The sequence below is a fragment of the Pimephales promelas genome, chromosome 10 (assembly GCF_988280905.1).
Source record: "Pimephales promelas chromosome 10, fPimPro1.hap1.1, whole genome shotgun sequence".
Lineage (NCBI taxonomy): Eukaryota > Metazoa > Chordata > Actinopteri > Cypriniformes > Leuciscidae > Pimephales > Pimephales promelas.
The window spans coordinates 6,765,894-6,790,643 of NC_142778.1; the positions used below are offsets into that span (position 1 = coordinate 6,765,894).

The 24,750-nt window shown below is 41.5% G+C and overlaps 1 protein-coding gene across 5 annotated transcripts in view; it reads left to right on the forward strand.

Moving 5' to 3' along the window:
- cntn5 (contactin 5) overlaps positions 1-24,750 on the forward strand; it is a 347,671-nt gene that overhangs the window by 315,337 nt on the left and 7,584 nt on the right. For all 5 annotated transcript variants that reach the window (XM_089135349.1, XM_089135350.1, XM_089135353.1 and 2 more), the window contains 3 exons: positions 3,740-3,889; positions 7,611-7,681; positions 18,315-18,549. In XM_089135349.1, coding sequence (XP_088991475.1) covers positions 3,740-3,889; positions 7,611-7,681; positions 18,315-18,549 — 456 coding nt within the window. The remainder of the gene's footprint in view (positions 1-3,739; positions 3,890-7,610; positions 7,682-18,314; positions 18,550-24,750) is intronic.

Sequence of the window (24,750 nt, forward strand, 5' to 3'; positions counted from 1 at the left end):
GTCTTTACAGAAATCCCTCCTCTTACACTTCCTCCTACAATGATATAAAATGACGATTTTTACGCCATTATAGAAGGAAGTGAAAAAGGTAAATAGCGGATTTCTGTCGTCTCAGGGGAAAATGAGAGAGTGTTGCACGACCATTCAGTAGTATGACTGGGTTTCTAACAAGTGTTTAATTGTCTTTTTTTTGTGCATACTCACAATAAAAACAAAGTTTTGCTTTTTGTCAAGTAAAGAAAAATAAACATGATGCGCGTTTTGCCTTTTTCCTGTCACTGAAGTTCATTCTGAAACGCGTCCGAATTAACATTTCATAACAAATGATAATCATTTCAACATTAGTATAACCCCCAGTGTTAAATTTACATTACCAGTGTTTATAATCAACACGGATTGTATACACTGTCAGTGTTGATTTAACACTGGGGGGGGTTAGTTTGCTGTTTTTTAACCACTGTAAAAAATGATTGTGATTTTAATGGTAAAAGACTGTAAAAATGCTACATTGAAAAACTTTTCATTGGTTAACAGAATGTTTCCTTACTGTATACGGTAAATAACTGTGATTACATATAATGGTACATTTAATGTAATTTTACTGTAAAATACCATTTAATTTACAGTTTTTGGATGTGAAATAGAACAAGTCATTGTATAATTTACAGTGAAAAATGTAAATTGACATTCCCACAATTCCCTGCGTGACATTTCACATTTAATGTTTAATGTATTTTTTTACTGTTTCTTCATAATTTTCTTAGCTTATATATATATATATATATATATATATATATATATATAATCAGTAATGCACATGCACATTAGGGTTTTATGTTATAGTTAATGTTGTTAAAATTAAGCTTTTTTTTAATTTTAACATGTCCATGATGGTGTTTAATGTTTGTGTGAATGACACTGTGCAGCTTCCATATATAAGTGTTAATTATCTTGTGGAAGAGCTGCTTATGATGAGATTTGATTGATCATTTGACTTTCATCATGGCTATAATTGTTGGCTGTCAGTGTATTACTATGGAAAAAAAACTGATATTAATACTTCGAAAGGTCAATAAATTAATATTATATCACATAATGAAAATATGGTTTATTTGTTTTAAAATTATATACAGTTAAAATTCTGTAAAACCTAAAATGTTGCTACCGTATTTTTAACAGGAAAACTGTTACAGTTGCCTGTTTTTTGTTTTTTTTTCCTGTAAATTTAATGTATTTTTAAGAAATTGCATGTTATGGATGGATGGATGGATGGATGGATGGATGGACGGACTGATAGCTTGAATAGGAAAACAGTATAATAGAATATAAAACAGAAAGGGAACCTTATGACAATTTTTAAACAGGTTTCCTGTCATTGGTCAGACAAACATACAGACCCACCCCAAAGTTACACCATTGGTCAAGCCAATGTTGTTGTTTTGCACCTGTCGGGATTCTCATAATTTGAAAAAGTGATCTTTTAAAAGCCCAGGAGCCAGTGGCAATATGAATGCAAAGTTGTTGTTGTTGTTGTTGTTGTTGTTGTTGTTGTTGTTTTGACATGCCAGTAAAGCACAGAAATGGAAACACTCAAATCAAGGCATGTGTGGTCAAAGAGGGAGAAAAAAAATAAAATACTGAAGAAAGAAAGTGTAGAAAGGGTGAAGAAGAGAAACGCTGAGATAAGGCAGGGTAAGCCAGGGGGGAAAGAGAGAGAATTTGCGGAGAGCATCTGGGAGTTTTTCATTTCGCTGCCTCACGCCTGGAGCGAGGCTCTGGTCCCACAGGTTATGTACAGCCGTTAACTGTAGACAGAAGTAAGCCCAGAGGTTTGGTCCTCAGCCAAGTGTGTGTCTGCACTGAAATGAGGTGTGTAGAATGAGGAGTGTCCTCTGGGCAAACACAATCTTGTGTCTGTTGTCTCTTATGTATCGACTAGAGCAAACCATGAGTGAAATCAAAATTACAAACTTACTTTACTAGAAGCAACGGAAACATTTCAAATGCAATTAGCTGGTCTTTAGAGTGCTTTTATTGATGCAGTTAAGTACGTATTTATATGCAATTTCATAATTCTATTGAGTTTTTTTTTTTTAAATATGGTTAAAGTGTACTGCCAAAAAGTACTGACAAGCATTTGTTAAACTAAAATACACCATGCCATTTGTACAGTATGTCATGTATTTAAATGTATCTTTAAACACAAAAGTTGAAATTTAAAAATATATTCACTTAAAATCTAATATCCAATGATACACTTGTTAGTCCATGCAGTAAGCGTATTATTATAAGCACGACAAAATTTCATAAAATAATGACTTATTCTTTGGAGTAAAACATTTAATTTGAATTACTACAACAAACTCTAGAAGTGTATAATATTATATTATATGCGGGTCATTTTTTGAAGTACACTACAAGTGCAGAGTCAATATAATTAATTACACTTCTTTTTTTTTTCTTCTTTTTTTTACAAGGGCATGACCATCAATCTTAAATTCGAGTTTTTAGATGGACAGTTTATGCATCTGTGACAGGTTCTGCTGTTGAAATTGTTCTGTATATTAGAAGTATTCCTCTTTGTTGTAGAAGTGCATGGGTTTATGATTTGGTGGATAAAAAATACAACAAAAAAGAAAAACAATATTGATTTTTAGGTTGTTCAAAAATCAATCAATGATGTTCCAAAACTAGATGTTGGCTCCATTCCACATCTTAGTGAGCTGCCTACATAAGCTGCATTTCCAAAAAAACACAGGCCGCATAATTATTTATTCTGTCTAAATAATGAACATGGTATGTGTTCTTAGAGATGGCAATCCCAGAATGCATTGCATTGTGACAGACACACAGAAAACAGATAGATAGAATGTTCCAAAAGGAGTGAAATATTCATTATACATGTACTTTAAATTCTTTCCATATATATATATATATATATATATATATATTAGGGCTGTGCAAAAATGAATTGCGATTAATCACATCCAAAATAAAAGTCTGTGTTTATAAAATATATTTGTGTGTGCTGTATATAATTATTTTGTATATATAAATACCTATGCATGCATGTATATATTTATATATATATTATAATAGTGCTGTCAAACTATCACGACTAATCGCATTAATGTCATATCGCCAACTACTGGCCTGACAGCAGAATACAGCGTTTTGTTGTTTTTTTTTTGTTTTTTTTTTCTGTCATTTTTCGGGATCTGTATGAACAGGGATCATTTGACAACATTATTGTCTGTATACAAAACTTCCCAAAAACACGAATGAAAAAATGTTCTGTTTTTATTACATCATTGTTGTGTTGAAGCCATCTATGTAAGTAGAAAGTAGAAAATAAAGCAGTTTACCAGGTTTTGGAACAGAGTTGTTGCTCTGCATGGTTAACATGGTACACCCCCCGACCACCCCAAAAAAAAAAAAACTCCATGATACTTTTCTGTTAGTATTTTAATTAATCTCACTTAAAACCGTTAAGAAATTTCGAAGAACTTTCACCCCAAAATCACTTAATAACTTAATTGTAAGTTATTACAACACAATTGCTTAAACTTAATTGCTTAATTGTAGTGCAATTGTTGCATTGTCACATGTATTTCATACTTTATATGTGCATACTGTATCTATCAGTCCACATTGCTTTGAAAAGTCTACAAGGATTTAGTCACAATGCTTGTGTTTTCAAGCTGTACTGATTCCTCACGTGTATTGGTGCTCTACTCAGATCCAGACCCAGTGACAGGAAGCATGGAGTCCGCCATGGCAGTGGAGCTCAACCCCTGGGTGGAGTACGAATTTCGGGTGGTGGCCACGAACGGCATCGGCACAGGCGACCCGAGCGCCCCCTCCAGAGCGGTCCGCACTAAGGAAGCAGGTATTTGTCATTGGTTCACTCACCCGTGAATGTCACTAAGCTAAATGTCCTCCAACAGAACAGAAATCTAAATAAACAAACAGTTTTCTCTCAAGCCTCGTTTATCCTCCACTCGAGGGATCGTGTTGCTGCGTGTTGTGACACATTTTTACGACTGCCGTCACCCGTTTGAATATACAGGGTGACCCTGGTTCTATTTTAATTGGAGGAGAAGTGGAAAATAAGCCGCTTACATGAATTTAAACAAGTTTTTGTGTTTGAGCTGAAGCAGAAAGTCACTTGTGCCCCCAGGCAAAGAGGCTGTAGAATTCTCTATTGACGGAGAACAAAACCCTCTCTTCAACACTCTTTGGTTCAAAAAAACGTTCGGCAGGCTTGTTCGATTATGCAGCAACAAAATGTCCCAATATACAAACATGATGCTATTTTTAGCATTGTTTAAAGCCAGTTGAATTATTGCTGTTGTCATCATACGCCACAGTTATTTTTTTTATTATTTTTTGTTTTTTTCTTAAAGGAATAGTTCTGTCATTATTTACTCTCACTTATGTCATCCCAAACCCATGTGCTGTGTTTTTTTGTTTTTTTTTTAGCCTAAAACAAGAATCTTTGAAAAATATTCATGTAGCACTTTTCCATACAATAACATTTCATGGTTGTTACAGCTGTTGAGCTTCGAATTTTTTTTTTTTTTTTTTTTTTTTTTTACAAAACACAATTATAAATAATTTAGGTTATTTTCTGATAATCATTTGTTTAGATTATAAAAGACATCTCAATATGTTACACCAGGTTTGATATCAATGATGCCACTACACCATTGGTTCTCGTGCCTCAATTGTAAATGCGAAACAGTAATTAAAATATGCAGGATGAGTGATGTCTGAGAGCTACACCACAGGGCAAGATTTTCCATAAATAGTGACCTAAGATGGTCCTCACTGCAGAACATGAAATCCACAGTCAGGAGTCTGATCCAGATCCAGCTCCTCCCACCTTACATATACCTAAACCTACCCAGCTCCACCCCCTGATCCTAAACCCACCCCTAAACCTACCCAACTCCACCCGTCAGGTCTGGATCCGACTCCGCCCCCTGGATCTTGTGTACTGCAATGAGGTGCTACTGTAAATTAAGGTCTGACTAGGGTCGCTAGGTCTGTGCAATAATAGTATCTTAATGGCCAGTCAAAAATATCCCAATGCGATTTTCTCTGTTGGGCTACCGAATTCTCCACTGAGCTTTTACGTATTGGGCTTTTACGTATTGGGCGTATTGGGTGTTGGAACGCCGAAATCGAGTGGAAATCAACCCAGGAAAAAATGTTTTACCCATGGCAACAACTGAAAAGTAGCCCAATTTCACTGGAAAACTGTGGACTTTAAATTCTGTGCCTGGCCGAAGCGTTTAAAGGGAAAGATTATTCAAATTATTATATCAAATTATCAAATTATTATTTCAATCCAGGCTCCAAAAAAAGGGCCTGTGGCAACATTTCTGCAAATTGATATTATGTTGCTCCTGGCACATTTCGTGACACTTTCAATGTGAAATGTCCAGGGAGTTCAACTTAAAGAGTGTATAGTTTTATCCAAAACAGATGAACGTGAACGTTATATTGGATATTGTACGTATTGAGGCAGTTTGGAAATGAAATGTCTGGTGAGTGGTACCGAAAGGTTAATACACGGTCACGCTTGAACGTAACGTACCTACAGTATACACTAAACCCTACCCTGAACCTAAACGATAGTGTTAGCAAAGGCAAAAGTGAAATAAAAAAGGCATTTGCTGAAGCAACCTTGCTTCTAGTGTTTGAGCCTATGTATTGTTACTCACTTTTCATGGGAATGTCCTCCACATCATTGACTACTGTACCAGGTGAGCTACCAAGCAAGTTTACTAAATCAAAAAAGCCATATGGATTTGGTTTTGAGGTGCAAAAATGTTCACATTTACAAATCATGCACTATGAAAAGTGCTTTGAGGTCATAACATAATATTGTGCATGGAAGCATGCGAAACTAAAGACTTCATTAATTAATAACCTGCCCCTGTAAGAATAATTTGTGTGAAAAGGAATACAAGTTGTTGGTGTTTTATTGTCACCACTGTTAATTTCAGATGGAAACTTCTGTGAATTGTATGTGTAGCCTTGGGCCCCGTCCACACTACTACGTTTTCGTTTAAAAAACGGAGACCTTTTGCTATGTTTGCACCTCCCGTCCACACTAAAACGGGAAAAACGAAGACCCAAAACAGAGAAGTTTAGAAACGCTGCAGCTGCGTTTTGCGGTTTGAATCTCCGGAGGGCGTTTTAGTGTGGACGAGACGAAACGGAGGAGTTTACAAACGATGACGCAGAGGCTCACGCTCGGCTCTATGATTGGGTGTCATCAGTCATGACGTGTTCTTCCCTGATTCGCCAACCACTGTTTACACCGGCGCGCGCATGCCCAGTGTTAGTGAATGGTCACGTGATCCGCGTTTTCAGTCGTTTTAATGTGGACGGAGATCAATTCTAATACGCAGACAAAACGCCGGTGTGGACGGATATCGTATTAGTTTTAATTATCCATTTTTAAACGAAAACGCAGTAGTGTGGACGTGGCCTTAGGGCTAGATTTACTAACGGTTGCTCCAGCGCAAACCCTCTTTTGGCGTCAAGATAACTACTGTCAGGATTTATTAAAGACGCTCAGTGAAAATCTAGCCCTGAAAAGTCATGACCACAGTTATTTCAGCCCGTTTTCATCCCAAGGCGTCATATACTGACGCTTTTGACAACACGTATACATCCAACGCACATATGGCACCCTTTAGCGTCAATAAGTGACGCAGATATATATGGGCCAGAAGACGCCTCCTAGTGGTCTAACCCTAATCCTACCCAAGACCTAAACCTACTCATAACCAAAAGGGTTACTCATAACCTAAAGGGTGCCATGTGCGTTGGATGTATGCGCATTGTCAAAAGAACGCCCTAGGATGAGAACGCATTGGCTATTTTTGCAGCTGACCTTATTGCAGATGCATTTGCTGGAGTTTCCCTTTCAGATTAAAAAAATATGGGGAGGAGAGTATTTAAATGAATCACACAAGGTGATTTACTAAGGTTTTTATGTACTGGTGTTTGCACCATTATTTACCAAAAAAAAAAGCATGTCTTAGACCAGATGCTAACTGGTAGATTGTGTTGGTCATTATGGACAAGATCTGACTGTGTCTGAGTTCTTTACGTGTTGTATTTATTTACTTTAATTCACTTTCCACTCCCATTGGCGCTGTTTTGCAATTGCGCTCTCATGCTAATTTGCCTTGTATAGTAAATCTGCCCCTATGAGTGTGTTTTTCCGATGTGCCTATGTTTTTTTTTAACATTTAGAATTATATATCCGTTTATGAGGTTAAATGAGAAACACACATTAAATAAAACTATTCCGGCTCTGTATTTATCATTTTGTTTGTTTATGTTTATCATATGTCGTTCATGAGTTTTACAATGTTTCTTAACTTACTGGTCGTGGTTTTTAGAGTTACACCTATTGAGTGAATTTTCCTCGTGTCAAAGCAGCCTTAATTAATCATTAGCAGTCATTAAGAAGCAATGATTCACTCACATGTTTACACGTTTTAGCTGATAGAAAGTACAAACGAATGATAGAATGCATTGTATGTGTGTAATTGTATAATTACATTGCAGTATTTCTGTATCTGCAGTTCCGTCAGTAGCCCCTGCCAACGTGAGAGGTGGGAACGGCCGCAGGCATGAGCTGGTCATATCCTGGGAGGTAGGTTTGCACTCAGCATGCACAATGGACTCCCTACTGTGAACTATTGCTATGCTAATGAATATGGCATAAAAGACTTGTAGTTCCTGGCCAAATAGATTCACGCAGCTAATTGACTTGAGCGTTGGTAATTATATCCGGCCATGATTGCCACCATTGCAATTGCCTGTTGAAGGATAGCTACACTTACAGTCCCCTATAAGAACAGATGAATAACTCGATTCTTAATGGAATTATATGCTTTGTGGCAATGCTGCTGGTCGAAAAAAAGGATTAAGAAGTGGTGCAGGTTAAGTCCAGATCTGCTGGACGTTTTTTAATACTTTGCAAGCTTTACTGTACTTTCCTTCAATTTGTTAACATTATGTAAGCTGAATAGGAAAACGAAGTATTTGTAAATCCATATTCATTTGTGTGTGTGTTGGTTTGTAGATGGAGGGCATATTACAAAGCCTGTTTATGTTGGCATATGTTTTTTGGCCAATTGCGCCAAAATACGACAAAGTTTCATTGCACGAACATTGCCGTAACAAAATATAGACCTTATGTAGCCCCGCCCCATTTCAGCGTTGCGCTCGTTGTCTTTTGACTTCCGGTCTGTATTTCCACAGCGATCTTGCATAGGTATGAATGAACCAGCCCGTTCTCATCCTTTAACGTCATATAGAACGCTATATGCAAAAACGGCGCTATACTACGCACATGGCTCCCTTTATCGTTAATATAACACGCGAACCCAAGACGTTATAAATCCTTTAGCGTGAATATGACACGTACACCCTACCCCACACCTAAACTTAGCCCTCACAGCACGTGTTATATTAACGATAACGGGTGCCATGTGCGTAGTATAGCGCCGTTTTGTCACTAGCGTTCTATATGACGTTAAAGGATGAGAATGCGTTGAATGAACTGCTCGTCAAAAAATTCCCGTTCGACATTTGTTAAGACATCTGCTTTACAATGCTTATGATAAACATTACAATGCTCATGATAACTTTTGTTAACTCTACATTAAGTAAATCCAATTCACCAGCTAATTACTCCTCGACAGCGATGCCATAGAAATATACAGATCCGGAAGTTCAAAGACATTGGCCCTCATTTATCAATCTTGCGTAGAAACTGGTGTATATTTTGGTGTAAGATTATGCTTACACTCCTCTCACCGCCTGATTTATGAAGATGTGCGTACCTTTGAAATCCAGGTGTACGCAATGCCTGCCCTTGATAAATCCCGCGGCCGAAAACGATCATCATTAGAATAACACGCCCCTAAATATTCAAGTCTCCGCTCCCCCCACGCCCTTATTTTACGCCATGGACACACGGAAGAAGGCAAAGAAGAGAAACTTCTCCGACGTGGAGCCGAAATGACCTATCACAATGCATTATTTTACAGCACGTCTTTTGAAATTAGCATTCAATTTTGAATCACGTCACATGTATAATAGTGATGATGATGATGTGATGTGAAGTACCATTCATTCACATTAATAATTGCATGACAATTTGTAATAGTATTCTTATTATTATTATGATTTGCATTAATGATGCTTATTGTTATTTAGAAGAAGGATGTCGTTATTATTATTTCTATTATTATTATCATTTAAAAGAAGAAGAATGTATTTTTTATTATTTTGTCAGTCTGAATTATTTTTTGGTCATTGAAAGCCTTTCATTAGGCTACCGAACCCAGTCCGTGCGCACCTGCCGGGGATAATCCTGAAACGTCAGGGTAAAGTGGGCTCGCAACTGAAGGAATATATGCTTAGGCTACAAATCAAATGCTTTGGTAAAGTCACACAAATTAAACATTGAAGTCCACGTTACACAAAAATAAATACTGAAGTTTATAATTTCTATGTTTTTTTTTTTGTTTGTTTGTTTGTTTTACAGTGGGTCATAATATATCATATCTTTTAGTTTGTCAGTGCGTTTTGTGGTGTTAGGAATTTTTCTGCGCATTTCCTCACTAACTCAAAACGTGCGTACACCACCTCCTGAGCTGGTGTAGGATTCGAGCGTGCCGTACGCCAACGTCCATATTGATAAATCTCAAACTCACCATGGTTTTGAGTGTACGCAACGTGTACGCTGGAAATGTGGTGTACGCACTTTTGATAAATGAGGGCCAATATTCTAAAGATGACGGCGCCCACGTTTCTCTGGTCCATAAGGTCTATATGGGAAGTGTGTTCTCACTTGTGATTTGCATTAAAGGGATAGTTCACCAAAAATGAAAAATTCTATCATCAATTACTCACGCTCAAGTTTTTCCAAACCTGCATGAGATTTCTTTCTTCTGTTGAACACAAAGGAAGATATTGTAAAGAATGTTGGTAATCAAACACTTGATGGTAGCCACTTCCACAGTAGGAAAAAAAAAACACAAAAAAACTTGTGTTCAACAGAAGAAAGAAATTCACCCCTTTAAGCATTTGTGTTAGCAGCTCTTGAAATACGCCAACTGCTTTCCATTAAAGAACCTGTGAAATCTCAGCTTTGAGGCCATATATGTATAGCCTGTTGGACATTCTGTTGATTTTTGGTATTTTTATTATATATTATATTTGTATCATTTAATGTAAATTTAAACTGTAATATGTTTCTATGTAATTGTAAATTACAAGCAATTAGGTGCCTGAAAACATTATGCTAAAAAAAAAGGTAGGCTAAAGTTAGCAAGTAAGCAAATAATGATATTGATGACTTATGAAGTTGTCTGTAACTTCAACGCTATCTCACGACCAATTCGTACGAATTCGTACGAGTGATTGAAAAAGTGGCTAATTCGTACTAATTCATACGACCTCACTCGTACAAATTCGTACGATTTGTCTAAACCCACGTGACGGGTAGGTTTAGGGGCGGGTTCAGGGGTAAGTCATTCGTACGAATTCATACGATTTGGCCAATACGTAAAATATGTACGATTTAGCAAAAATCGTACTAATTCGTACGAGTGAGGTCGTACGAATTGTTACGAATTAGCCACCTTATAAAATTCGTACGAATTCCTGTGAGATCGGGTTGGTAACTTATATCAGTCCGTCACTGATTATTCAGTCAGTCACTGATTATTTCACTAAAATTATTAACTTTATTACTCGGTTTATTCATGTAGGTGCAAACTGAAAAAATGACACATCCATGTGCTGTTCCAGATTCGACGTCATTGACACCAAAACACCATCGGATCTCGCATGTGTCGTAACCTAATATGACACGGCAGTCATTTTCCAATATGTGGAATGGAGAATAATATTGAAAAGCTACAGCATATCCAATGAATTCAGAAGACATGCATGGAATATAGCGCGGAAATCATATATTATACTGTACTGAATATACTGTTATGATGTTTTGTCCTTTTGGAAGCTTTACAGTTGTTTGTCATTGCCATGTGAATTTAATAATGTTAAGTTTAGACACATAAGAGAGATTAAAATGATCATTAACCTTGAATATTTAAAAAGCTATTCCCCTGAAACGGATGTTTTTGGAACAGCTGTTTGTTGTCTGAAATTTTATAACATTCAGTCAGTTTTACGTACGGTAGCTTGTATAATAGCGTCACCTTTGGATCTGTGCACTGCCAGGAATATTTTTGCTCATAAACATTTTTAAAAAAATAAAAAAAGACTTCTAAATGAGGCCATTTAAAGGTGAGATTAACTGGGGAATTGTGGAGCAGATGTACTCTGAAGTGACGGTTATTCTTGCATTTATTTACTCAGGCTCCAACTGTCACCAAATCAATTTCATATTAGGAGAACTGGACCTTAGTGAGAAATTAAAGATGATAAGGCTCCTTGCAAATGCAATGGAATATTTTTACCATGATGACTTCTTGAGTTTATAACCCCTTGAGAAAGTTATTACTGTAACTACAGAATAATTGTAGTTTTAATTTGGCTTCGGCGATGACATGCAGTTCAATTATATGCCTCCACCAAGTTCACAACATGCAAAATATGCATAAACCAGGACTAGAAACGTTGCTTAGAGCTCTAAACACATTTTAAATCTGTTTGCTTTACAGGGGGACTATTTTAAATGCACTGGAGAATTCTCGAGCATTAATTCTTTACTGCCGTATAACATTAAGCAGCATATTAACAGGTATCTTGACAGGGGCTTCAGGTGCTGTAGTACATCATATTAAATTACATATCATTTAGCAGACGCTTTTAAACCAAAACGATTTGCAGCGCATTAATTGGACTGTCCCCCCGGAACCCAAGTACCTTACTCAAGGACATAATGGTGACTGAGCAGCTTTATGAAATTAGCAATACTTCAGTTCTCAGGTCTGTCTCCCATACCTTTGCTATTAGCCGTTGCTTATTCCCTCATTAGTGATTAAAACCATATGCCTGTTGACAAGCCGTTATTGCTTTTCAAAATGGCTACACGTCCAACATTAACACTCGCCAAGCACTAAATGCAAGTGAATTTGTGCGTTGGCGAGTAAATGACACTGTGTTACTTGCTAGTTCAGTTACATTTTCAATGTACGTTTATTGGTGACAATGTGGCTTAGTGCAGTTATGAAATCGCGAAGGCTGCAGTGTGGTTATTAAACACAGGCAGTTCATGACCTTGTGTCTCGGTTTGTTGTAAATGCAAATGAACTCTGCAAGTGCTGTGTGTTTGGGTGGGTTATATAACACACAAACGCAACATGTGCCAATCATCATTGATAAACGACGCATTCTCATCCTAGGGCGTCATCTAACTGATACTTTTGACCATGCGTCTAAATCCGACACACATGGCAACCAGTTAAATGACGCAGGTAGGTTTAGGTCTGGGATAGGGTTAGGGTTAGACCACTAGGAGGCGTGCGTCTGTACATTTTAGGTGCTAATTACTGAATGTACATTCCAAGTGCTAATATGTACATTTTAGGTGCCAATATTTACATTTTAGGTGCTAATATGTACATTTCAGGTTCTAATATGTACATTTCAGGTGCTAATATGTACATTTCAGGTGCTAATATGTACATTTTAGGTGCTAATATGTACATTTTAGGTACAATTCAGGTGCTAATATGTACATTTTAGGTACTAATATGTACATTTTAGGTGCTAATATGTACATTTCAGGTGCTAATACGTACATTTTAGGTGCTAATATGTACATTTCAGGTTCTAATATGTACATTTCAGGTGCTAATATGTACATTTTAGGTGCTAATATGTACATTTTAGGTGCTAATATGTACATTTTAGGTACAATTCAGGTGCTAATATGTACATTTTAGGTACTAATATGTACATTTTAGGTGCTAATATGTACATTTCAGGTGCTAATACGTACATTTTAGGTGCTAATATGTACATTTCAGGTGCTAATACGTACATTTTAGGTGTTAATATGTACATTTTAGGTGTTAATATGTACAGTTTAGGTGCTAATATGTACATTTTAGGTGCTAATATGTACATTTTAGGTGTTTATATGTACCATTAAGGTACCAATATGCAGCCTTTAGGTACAAAAGTGTACCTTTTCAAAGGGTACAGCCCCAGTGACAGCTTTTGTACCTTTTTTTTTTTGAGAGTGTATAGAAATATATTGATTTATTGATCTATTTCATTTTTAGACTTTAAAACGAAAGGTTTTTTTAAAGGTTTCATAAGGACGTGAATGTGAACTGAGAAATATGACAAAAAAATATGACAATTGCAATCTGACTTTTTGGTTTTGGGCTTTTAATTTTGAGTAGCAGGTGGCTTGGCAGTTGGCACTCTACTTCTTCAGAGTTGTTAAAATAGTCAATTAGTTTCTCTGGCACAAAAACACAGTAGGGTAAATTATTTAATTTGACCACAACACCACAATAAATACAACTAGAAAGCATTATTTTATATTCATTACATAGTGACAGCACAAATTAACTTATAAATGTAAATTTAAATTATTTATTTACAAACCAACTCCAGTATAGTACAGTGTGTCAAAATCAAGAGTCAAGAGTTAGTTAATTCTATTGTCAATCCCAGAAAACAGATTGCATAGCCTCCTCCTCATTGTATACATCTGTGCCGTCCCCTCTGGCACTGTCCCATGTAGCCGTATAAGCTCCACCCTGTTTATCTGCGTCCCGATTAACCACTTTAGAACCACCGAATTGGCTCTGCATCTCCAATCGATATATTCGTGTATTAGAGAAGATGCTGTGCTGCTTTGGCATTCGTGCCACGTGAACTGGCTTCTGTGCTGCCTGCGCAATCATCTCTGGGTGGTTGTGGAAGACAGCGGCTGGGCCGAGTACTGCTTATTAAACAGGATGAATGACTAAACAGCTCGCCCCGTCTAGTCATTAGTGTGTGCAGAGAGAGAAAAAGTATAACGGGCACCAGGAGCAATGGACTGGACCATTACAGTTGCCCTACTTCCTATTCAATGCCTGCCGCAACACACCAAGCGTGCTGATATCAGACCGCCAGCAGATTTCATTTTCACCATGGGTGCCACTCCTTCGCCCAACAGCCTTTTTTAGATGCACGTTCCACTTCATTTTCTAGAACTGATTTTTTCCTTTTTCAAAAAGGCCATTTATTGATCAACCCCACGCAAAAAAATCTCAGCCAGCACTAATAATGTTGATTCAAGGGTTGTTAATTTAATTCCTAGAAACAGTAGAGTGAGTTAATTACACAGTCATGGCAGTAAAAGCGTGTGCTTAAGTATTTAATTTGAAGGTACAGCCTTTTTTCTCCCATCATCCGTCTGCATCTTATTTCAGGTGCCGCCAAGGGACGTGATAATTTCAGAAGCGGCTGGAAATCAGTCAAAACTTGGCATGATGGACAGATTCGCTGCCAAAAAGAGAGGAGAGTACAGGTGTTTGTCAATTATTAAAATTGCCTAAGATTTAATTCCGCCGGCTTACATTTTAATTAAATTTCTATCTCCCTTAATAGATTGCATTCCATTCCATTAAATGCCTAGCAGGTGTCGCAGACAGACTCTGATATCTCGTCCTCAGAAAAACATCAAGCTAGTGTCAAATCTGTTTTGAAAAAAAGCAGAGAGGAAATTGTCAGCAGCTGGACAGGCAAAATCAACTCGTGTGACCAGCAGACTGTATACAATCTTCCAGAATAAGAATAATTTGGGTGTTTTAGCATAGATAACAGAATGCGAAACCACATTGCGAATACTCAACGCAATGAGCAAAAGGTCAGCTAGAAATGTAATCATAGGGAAAGTGCTTTAAGTCTTTATTATAACATGTTAGTAATGCCTACTGTGTGTAAGTGCAATCTTTAAGAATTCATTTTTATATGGGAGCTTGTTTCTGCCACGAATAAAAAAAGGTAATTGCTACTTTCTGTTTTGAATTTCATGGGGTTTTTTTCACCCTCGCAGTTGCTTTTATTTCCAATAATTACGACTTTGTCTCTAGCAATTCTAACTTTTTTTCTTGCAATCTGAGTTTTTGACTTGCGAGACATAAAGTAATAATTGTGAGTATATAAATGGTTACAAATGGAAGTAAAAATTGACATTTGACAGCCTGCACTGCACACTGTGCTGAAAATAAGTGCCATTGAAGTCAGGCAACGAAAACCTCTTTCCAAACATGAAACAATATCCCCAATTAGCACGTGTAGAAAATAAGAAACTAATTTTTCTATTAAGATATTTGTTTTGTTAAGGAAAAATGACAAATGTGTGAATGTTCCACCCAGTGTTGGGTAAGTTACTCTAAAAAAGTAATTAATTACTAGTTACTAATTACCTCTTCAACAGTGTAATTAGATTACTGTACTAATTACTCTCTCTAAAAAGTATTTAATTACTTTTAATTACTTTCAAAATCCCATATCAATCTCAACCAGCTGAATAATACAAGGATAGACATGAATCTGTTTTAATTCTTTCACATAAATACTATAAAATTGCATGAATTATCCCTAAACAGACCAAGGTGGAGAAGGTTACATTATAAAAACATTCTTTTTAACATCAGACAATACATTTTGATGTTCATAAACCCACTATTGTTGTCTGTATGTCTGATCTCATGACATTTCACACTTTTTTCATACATATTTTACAATAATTCATACGAATTTGTACAAGTGCGGTCGTATAATTTAGACACCTCATAAAATGCATACGAATCGCTGTGAGATCGGATTGATCTATTTACCTCAATTACATCAGAAGTAATTAAATTACTGATAAATGAAGAGTAATCCCTTACTTTACATTTTCAAGGGAAAAGTAATTAAACTACAGTAACTAATTACTTAGTAATTACTAACTAATTACTTAGTACTTAGTAATTAGTTACACCCAACACTGGTTCCACCTGAGATTTGTGAAATGTTCACCTATTTGTCATGATATGTTGTGAAAATAAAGAGTAGTTTGAAACCACAATTAACGCTCAACTTTCACTTAGGAGCTAAAATCTGCCTTTAAACTGTAAAGAAATAAACATTTGACATTTATTGTGATAATTATCGATATCGACCAAAACACAGTATTGGTATGGTGTTCCTAATAATCCTTTGGTGAGTGTATAATATACTGTATAATCACATATAACTCCAGGCACAGGCAAAGGAGTTATATGTGACATATATTTACATATAACTCCACTGTCAACAAGCTTTTGCCGTTATTCAATAATGCCTTTATATATATATATATATATATATATATATATATATATATATATATATATATATATAGGACTTCGGTCTAGAGCAGAATGTACGATAAAATGTATCATTCAATATCACATGTGCTTTCCTGATTTACATACATTGCTCTGCATTAATTGATATTTGACTCGTTATTCGCAAAATGTTGTCACCCGCACAACTTATTTACTCAAGGGCCTGAACCAAGCCCTTTGAAAACACATTGATATGGTTCACAGAATAATGGGCGAGCTCTCGCTGTGCGGCGGGTCTTGAATATGTTGGATTAGCGCATCTTTAATTGATGTGTTCAGGCTCATCATCAAGCGCTTGACATTCACAAGTGATCTGTTTCATTACAGCTGAAAATCTCCAGGATTCATTTGGGACTCTCTGACATTTTGATGTAATTCTGTGCCATTTAGTGTTGCTTCTTTCTCGGAACCGACATAACAAAAGATCTAATTTAACTGGATAAATATGGAAATTGAAACTATTTATTGGATGCATATTTAAAGCTTTGGTGTGTTTTTGAAGCTGTGTGGTGCAAAAAGAGCTTTTTTTTGCTCAGCAAAATATTGGTGAGTTGTTAGCCTTTTTCAAAAGGGAACATATCCAATCATATATAATTAACTGAACTAGCTGTGTATAATAATCAGCTTAAAATTAATCTGGATTTTTTTTTTTTTTTTTTTAAACAAATATGGATTTGTGGTGAACACAAATTTACAATCTAGAGGCAAGAAATATACAGTATAGCTATGTATAAATTGTCTATTTAGTTCATTCATGAAACACAAGCAGAAGAAATTTCTCTGGGACAAATTATATTTTATTGAAACCTGAGAAACCCTTCCGTTGAAAGTTCACTCAAAACTATGACGTTTTAAAAAGTTCATAAAGCTCAAACTTGATGTCTGAGAACCAATTGTTCTTTTGCATCAAGCAAGTATCGTTTATCATGTTTGATGAGCTCCATATATGTGCATTAATCTGTTATGAATAAAATCTTAAATGAAAGGTGCAGTAAACCATTTCTGAAAAACGGTGTTGAAAGTGTATCAGCCGAGCACCACAACAAACTAGTAGCCAATCAGCAGTTGGGGGCGTGACCACTCATGATAGGAGAGAGAGTGAGCAAGAGGGAGATTTGAAGAAAGACTGTAGAAAGAGAGATGGCTGAGAGACATTACAAAAGAGAAATGGTCTGTAGAATATCACTGGAAAAAACTTAAACTGCTCGGATTTCTTCTCATTATTAACTTTTTGAGGTGTCAGTTTTCATTAGAATATCTACATTTATGTTTCTAAGATGAATGAGAGTCTAATGAGTTAGGAATGATGAGATAATGACTGATTTTTGGGGGGTGAACTGACCTTTTAAGATTGTAGATGGGCTCAATTTTGATTTTATGTTGACTCTTTAAGATAACAGGCTAATAGCATTCAGTTCCCTCGCTAAAGTTCATTGGGTACGTAACATGATTTAATTTTAAACTTGATTTTTGCTTATTTTTAACTACCACCTGTAGAGCTACAAAAATGATGTAAAACTTACCAAAGATGTCAGAATCTAAGCAGACCTGGAAGGAACTAATTTTTACATATTACACATGAAGTAAATTGTGCTGAATAATTGGCCATACTACATCTTCAGGGCTGATAATTCCCAGCCAAACGTCTTTATAAATGACCTTCTGCACAACCGTTTACCTTCCCCTCATTTCACCGATCTCAGCTGGCTGTGTATTATTAGGATCCTCTTCCAATTTCCCATCCTATTGTTGAAATGTTTTTTTTTTTTTTTTTACCTAAGCAAACTCCTTGAGCGATATTTTCAGAATGAATGCAAATAATGTAATTTTTCAACATTATCACCCTGTTAAAATAAATAAATAAATAAATAATAAAAATCATTCCAGGGCTCATATAATAATTTTTTTTTTTCCCATCCTCAGCCTGTCTCAGAAGAATTCCAAAACGGAGAAGGTTTCGGCTACATCGTGGCATTCCGGGCCAACGGCACACGTGGATGGAAAGAGAAAATGGTGACCTCAGCAGACTCCACCACCTATAAATACAGAGACGAGACCTTCCCCCCTCTCACCCCGTTTGAGGTGCGCGTGGGGGTGTATAACAATAAAGGAGACGGGCCCTTCAGCGGGGTGGTTACTGTGTTCTCTGCAGAAGGAGGTGAGGGTCAGATGTGCGCAGGGCTCTGATTGATGGGATTTATTGCTGTCTTATATAACTTCAATAAAGTGCGGCTCAACGGCACAGACCGAGTTTCTTGCACTTTGAAGTACATCACATGACCACTAATCCAGGGCTGTGGACGGATGTACAGTCCGAGATTGTGTCCAAATTCTGAGGTACAGGTACTACCGTATTGAAGTGAAGCAAAATCCAAAATACAGTACACACAATAAGCAACCCGGTCTCATCCCAAGACGTCATATAACTGACGTTTTGGGACGTCTTTTGACCATACGTCAATATTCGCCTTTTTAGGGCCCCCTTAACCCTTGTGCTGCATTAGATTTTTAACACCGTTGAGTGCATTAAGGACCAAAAATGGCCACATATTAAACATTGCCTAAAATATTATATATTATTATTATTTTCCACTTTTACCAAGTTAAATCTTTTAACCAGCATTAGTCCTCATCATAACTACCAAAAATGTATTCAATTTCAGGATTTTAACCCTTTAATTACCAGTTTTGTTTGCGAAACCATCGATTTGTATAAGAGGAAAAAACACAAAAATTCAATTATTTTCAATAAACTAAATGCAAAGAGAAAACTTTAGTTCCCTATCGTAGTCACTTCGAGTTACGTCAGAAGTGACGGAGATTGGGGGTTTCGCATAGAAAGCCAATCCTCTTCGAGTATTAAAACACGAGCCAATGGCATGCAATGCCTTGGGGCTGCGGAAATTTGCATAGCGTACTCCGCCCTACTCCGTGAGTATAAAAGGAGGAAGTGAACGCAACCGCAGTATGTTTTCGCTTCGGAGCCAAGAGAACCTCTTCACTCCTGAAAGCACTGTTCAAGACTCTTCGAGACGAGCGTCCTCTTCAGTGTTGGTGTGACGGCGGTACCCAGCGAGATTCTGCATCGCCTGCGATCTGAGCAGTGGTCTGCCAGACTTTGCGCTTCTCCCTGGTCGCTTCAGCGCTGAAAGAGTGAATTTCCTCCTCTCATTGAAAGAGCTGCACGCGCACGTCTTTTTAAAGACGGTTCGCCCGTGCTCTTCTGGGTGTGATTGATTTCTGTCGTCATCTGATGGTCACGATCGCTGCTTTGTATGCCTGGGCATTTCAGCATGCAGCAGCAGCGTTCGTGGATGACTCATTTTCCTTCTGTGGGAACATGACCATCTCTACACTGAGGTCGAGACTCAATGATCTCACTTGAGTGAGAGTCCCGGTCCCCCCCGCTCGATCGGTTTCCTCCATAGGGGGCCCGTCGACCCGGGGACCTGGTGATTTACGGTGATGGTGTGGGATAAGCCCCGACGATTCCTCGGGCCACACCTCCCGCCTCAGTGCGAGAGCCAGCGAGCGTTAGTTCGATTCAGTCGGTTGCTTCTTCGGTGGCACCGGCTGCTTCGGGCAGCGCTCCAGATGATGATGCGATGTCGATCACAGCATCACTAGGCGGGCTTGACTCCTCGGGAAGTGAGGATGCGGCCGCGTTGCCTCCCTCGGGAGCGTCAGCGCCGCCGTGTCTGATCCCGCGATGATGGCCGTGCTATCTCGGGCGTCCGTGAGCATTGGGTGGGGGTGGAACTCCGCCCCTCCCCGATCTCTCGCGGCTGAATAATTGGTTTTTGGGTAACGCTGCCGCCTTACGGCCACGGCCAACCCCAATTTCCTTTTTTCCCCGAGTTGCATGCGGAACTGACACGCATTAAAAAATAAATAAATAAAAAAATAAATAAATAAAAAAAAAAAAAAAAGCGTGCTTAGTTCCCCGCCCTTCCTCCCCTCGGCGATGCGGCTGTCTGTGGGTACGCTGGGGCTCCCCCGGTCAACCGGCGGTTGCTCTCAGATGCCCCTCCAAAGCCTATGGGTTCTCGTCGTCTATGGCGGCGCGATTCTGTAGAGCGGCGGGACAGGCAGCCTCCGCCCTGCATATGATGAGCACCTACAAAGCTAGCTGCTCAGGAATGTGCACGAGGAGGTGACGGACCAAGCGAGCTGCGAGCCTGTCGCCTACCTTGTCCTTAAACGGGTCACGGAGGCGGTCGCTTGCTCCCTTGGTCAGATGATGCCCACCGCTGTGGTCCAGGAGCATCATAATGTTCGGCGGTGCGGTCCAGGACTTTGCCCAGCACTTCTCGACCGCCTAGGAGCAGACGAAGGCGGTTTCTCTGCCCCGACGGCCAGCTGCTGCCTCCAACCAGCCGTCGGCTCGGACGCCTCCGCCAGCTCGCCGCCGAGGACGCCCCCCTGCGGCTCCCTTCCCTCCCACGCGGCCCCAGCAGCAGCCTTCAGCCGGTTCGCGTCGCGGAGGAGGCCACAGGTAAGCGTCCCAAGAAAAGAGCCCCCCCTCAGGCCGCGTGCCCCGCTAGATGCCAGGCGAAGCGATGTTCCTGAGGCGGGCCGCTCAGTGATAGTGTCATGGTTTTTCTCAGGAGGCGGTGGCAGGGCCCCTCCTTCCCCGGTGGAGGGCCGGTGGAGAATCTTTTGTTCTAGCTAGCTCCCTGAGCTGGTTGAGGAAAAGCTGACACTGTCATTGAGCACACAGACTGGAATGAGCGCGCACGACGTCCAGTGCGTCGCCCCGTTCATTCCTCTCTGTCTCGGAGGGCGCGGAAGGGTGCGTGTGTCGTCCCCGGGCTACGCCAATCCCTTCCCCCTCTGTCGCCAGACCCCCGGCAGAACAGACCCCGTGGAACGCTCTGCCTTCCCTGGTCTCTTCTGTCGGGGAGCGGGTTTCGACGGTGCATCCGGACGGGGTAACTCCTGCACGCATGCCGGTCGACCCGCCTCGCTGCCCCTCCGGGGGGACGTCTGTGGTTCGCATGACCCCGTTGGCTCACTTCCTGGAAGCCTGGCTAGCGCTTCCCGGGGTTCCCGCTGGGTCATCAGAACGATCGGATTCGGCTACGCGATTCAGTTCGCACGGTCTCTTCCCCGCTTCAGGGGAGTTCGCTCCACGATGGTTGGTGGCTATGCCCCAGTCTTGAGAGCGGAGATTGCGACCCTGCTGGCGAAGGGTGCAATCGAGACGGTCCCTCCAGCCGAGGTGAGGTCCGGGCTTTACAGCCCCTACTTCATTGTCCCCAAGAAAGACCGGTGGGTTACGACCGATCCTGGACCTGCGCATTTTGAACCGTTCTCTCCATCGACTACCGTTCAAAATGCTCACGGCCAAACGCATTTTCGAATGTGTTCGGTATCAGGATTGGTTTGCAGCGATCGACCTGAAGGACGCGTACTTCCATGTCTCCATTCTCCCTCGACACAGACCGTTTCTTCGGTTTGCCTTCGAGGGCCAGGCATACCAGTACGCCGTTCTCCCATTCGGGTTAGCTCTGTCCCCTCGCGTCTTCACGAAGATCGTCGAGGCAGCCCTTGTTCCCCTTCGCGAACACGGGGTTCGCATCCTGAACTATCTCGACGACTGGCTGTTACTAGCACACTCTCGAGCTCAGGTTTGCGAACACAGAGACCTGGTGCTACGGCACCTAGCCCGTCTGGGCCTTCGGGTCAACCGGGAAAAGAGCAAACTTTGCCCCGTGCAGAGGATCTCTTTTCTCGGCATGGAGATAGACTCGGTCGCCATGTCCGCGCAGCTCACGAACGAGCGCGCGCACTCACTGCTGGCTTGTCTTCGACAGTTCGAGGGCAAGAGTGCGGTTCCACTGAAACTATTTCAGAGGCTCCTGGGGCATATGGCATCCGCGGCCGCGGCAACGCCGCTCGGTTTGCTTCATATGAGACCGCTTCAGCTGTGGCTTCGCGATCGAGTCCCGAGGTGGGCATGGCATCGCGGCTCGCTCCGAGTTCCAGTGACTCCGACGTGCCGCCGATCCTTCTTCCCGTGGTCGAACCTCAGCTTTTTACGGACAGGGTCCCTATTCAGCGAGTTTCCAGGCATCTCGTTGTCTCCACGGATGCGTCTACCACGGGTTGGGGTGCCATGTGCAATGGGCATGCAGCCGCCGGTTCCTGGACAGGAGCCCAGCGCCTCATGCACATCAATTGCCTCGAGCTGTTGGCAGTACGGCTCGCCCGGCACCGCTTCCGAGCGTGCTCTAGGGCCAGCATGTGCTTGTCCGCTCAGACAACACTACGGCAGTAGCGTACATCAACCACCAGGGGGGGTCTACGCTCGCGCCGGTTGTCGCAGCTCGCCCGCCACCTCTTGATATGGAGTCAGAAGCACCTGAGGTCCCTTCGTGCAGTTACATTCCTGGAGACCGGAACCGGGCAGCCGCGCGCTGTCCCGGGCCCGTCCCATCTCCGGCGAATGGCGACTCCATCCCCAGTCGGTCCAGCTGATTTGGGACCAGTTCGGGGAGGCACAGTTAGACCTGTTCGCCTCTCGGGACTCGTCCCACTGCGCCCAGTTATTCTCTGACCCGCGGCTCTCTCGGCTCGGATGCGCTGGCGCACAGCTGGCCACGGGGCCCACGCAAGTGTGCGTTCCCCCAGTGAGCCTCCTTGCACGGGTGTTGTGCAAGATCAAGGAGGACGAGGAGCAGGTCTTGCTGGTAGCCCCCTACTGGCCCACCAAGACGTGGTTCTCCGAACTCTTGCTCCTCGCGACAGCACCTCCTTGGCCTATTCCTCTGAGACCGGACCTACTCTCTCAGAGACGGGGCACTCTGTGGCACCCTCGTCCCGATCTTGGAGGCTGCACGTGTGGCTCCAGGACGGGACGAGGCAGGTTTGAGTTCGCTGCCACCTGCGGTGGCGGCAACCATCACTTCCGCAAGAGCGTCGTCCACGTGACACCTTTATGCGTTGAAGTGAAACCTCTTCGTCAATTGGTGTTCTTCTCGCTGAGAAGACCCCCGGAGATGTTCGATCGGAGTCATGCTTCCTTCCTGCAAGAGGGGTTGGGGCGCAGGCTGTCGCCCTCCACCCTTTGGATTATGTCGCGGCCATTGCCGCGTCTCATGATGCAGTGAAAGGTAAGTCTATGGGAAGCATGACCTGGTCATCAGGTTCCTGAGGGGAGTGAGGGGGCTAAATCCGCCTCCCTCCCCTCCTGCCCTCTGGGGACCTCTCAGTAGACCTGGGTGCTCTGCAGAGGCCTCCCCTGGAGCCTTTGCAGTCGGTAGAGTTTTTGCCCTGTCCTATGTGACAGCACTCCTGATTGCATTGGTATCCATCAGGAGAGTAAGGGACCTGCACGCACTCTCTGTTGACGAAGTGTGCCTGGAGTTCGGGCCGGCTTACTCTCACGTATTCCTGAGACCCCGGCCTGGATATATGCCCAAGGTTCCTACCACTCCCCTCCGGGACCTGGTGGTGAACCTGCAAGCGCTGCCCCTGGAGGAGGCAGACCCAGCCTTGGCACTGCTCTGTCCGGTACGTGCTCTCCGCACCTATGTCGACAGAACGCAGTGTTTCAGGACCTCAGACCAGCTTTTTGTCTGTCATGGGGGGAGCCAGAAGGGAAGGGCTCTCTCAAAGCAACGGCTGTCCCACTGGATAGTGGATGCCATTGCTTTGTCTTACCAGCAGCAAGGCCTTCCGTGCCCCCTTGGTGTGACGGCCCATTCCACTCGGAGTGTAGCCTCCTCTTGGGCTTTAGCGCACGGCGCCTCGCTAACAGACATCTGCAGAGCTGCAGGCTGGGCGACACCCAACACCTTCGCCAGATTCTATAATCTGCGAATTGAGCCGGTATCCTCTCACGTACTCGTTTCGGCCAGTTCTGGATCCGCTCAGGTGTCTTCGCTTGCTCGCCACTCCACTCCCCGGACTGGATAAGTGCGATATTTCCTCAGTTCTTCCATTGAAGTCTTGAGTCCTCCAGCACCGACGATGCGGGCACCACTGCGTTGCTCTGGATGCTAGCTAGGTGCCTCCATGCGCACGGTTCCCCATGGTAACCGTCTCATGTGTATTATCCACTGTAAGCCTCTCTGAGCATGTGTCTTCCCTTGGCAAGCCATCTGCCACCCCTGGAGTTTAAATCAGTAGCCACCTGCGGTTGGTACTCCAGTGTTCCATATGCGTTCCTATGTGGCCATATGTGTATTCTTAAGTCCTCCCTTCGGTAGGCAGCTGGTAGCATGTCCCCTTCGGGATATGTTTCCCAGTGTACCTTGGTAATCCTGTGTCAAAGTCGGATCCCCAAAAAAAAAAAAAAAAAAAGAGGTAAGGCTCGGGGGTTCAGTCTTTCGCAGGGCACTGGAAGACAGCTTGA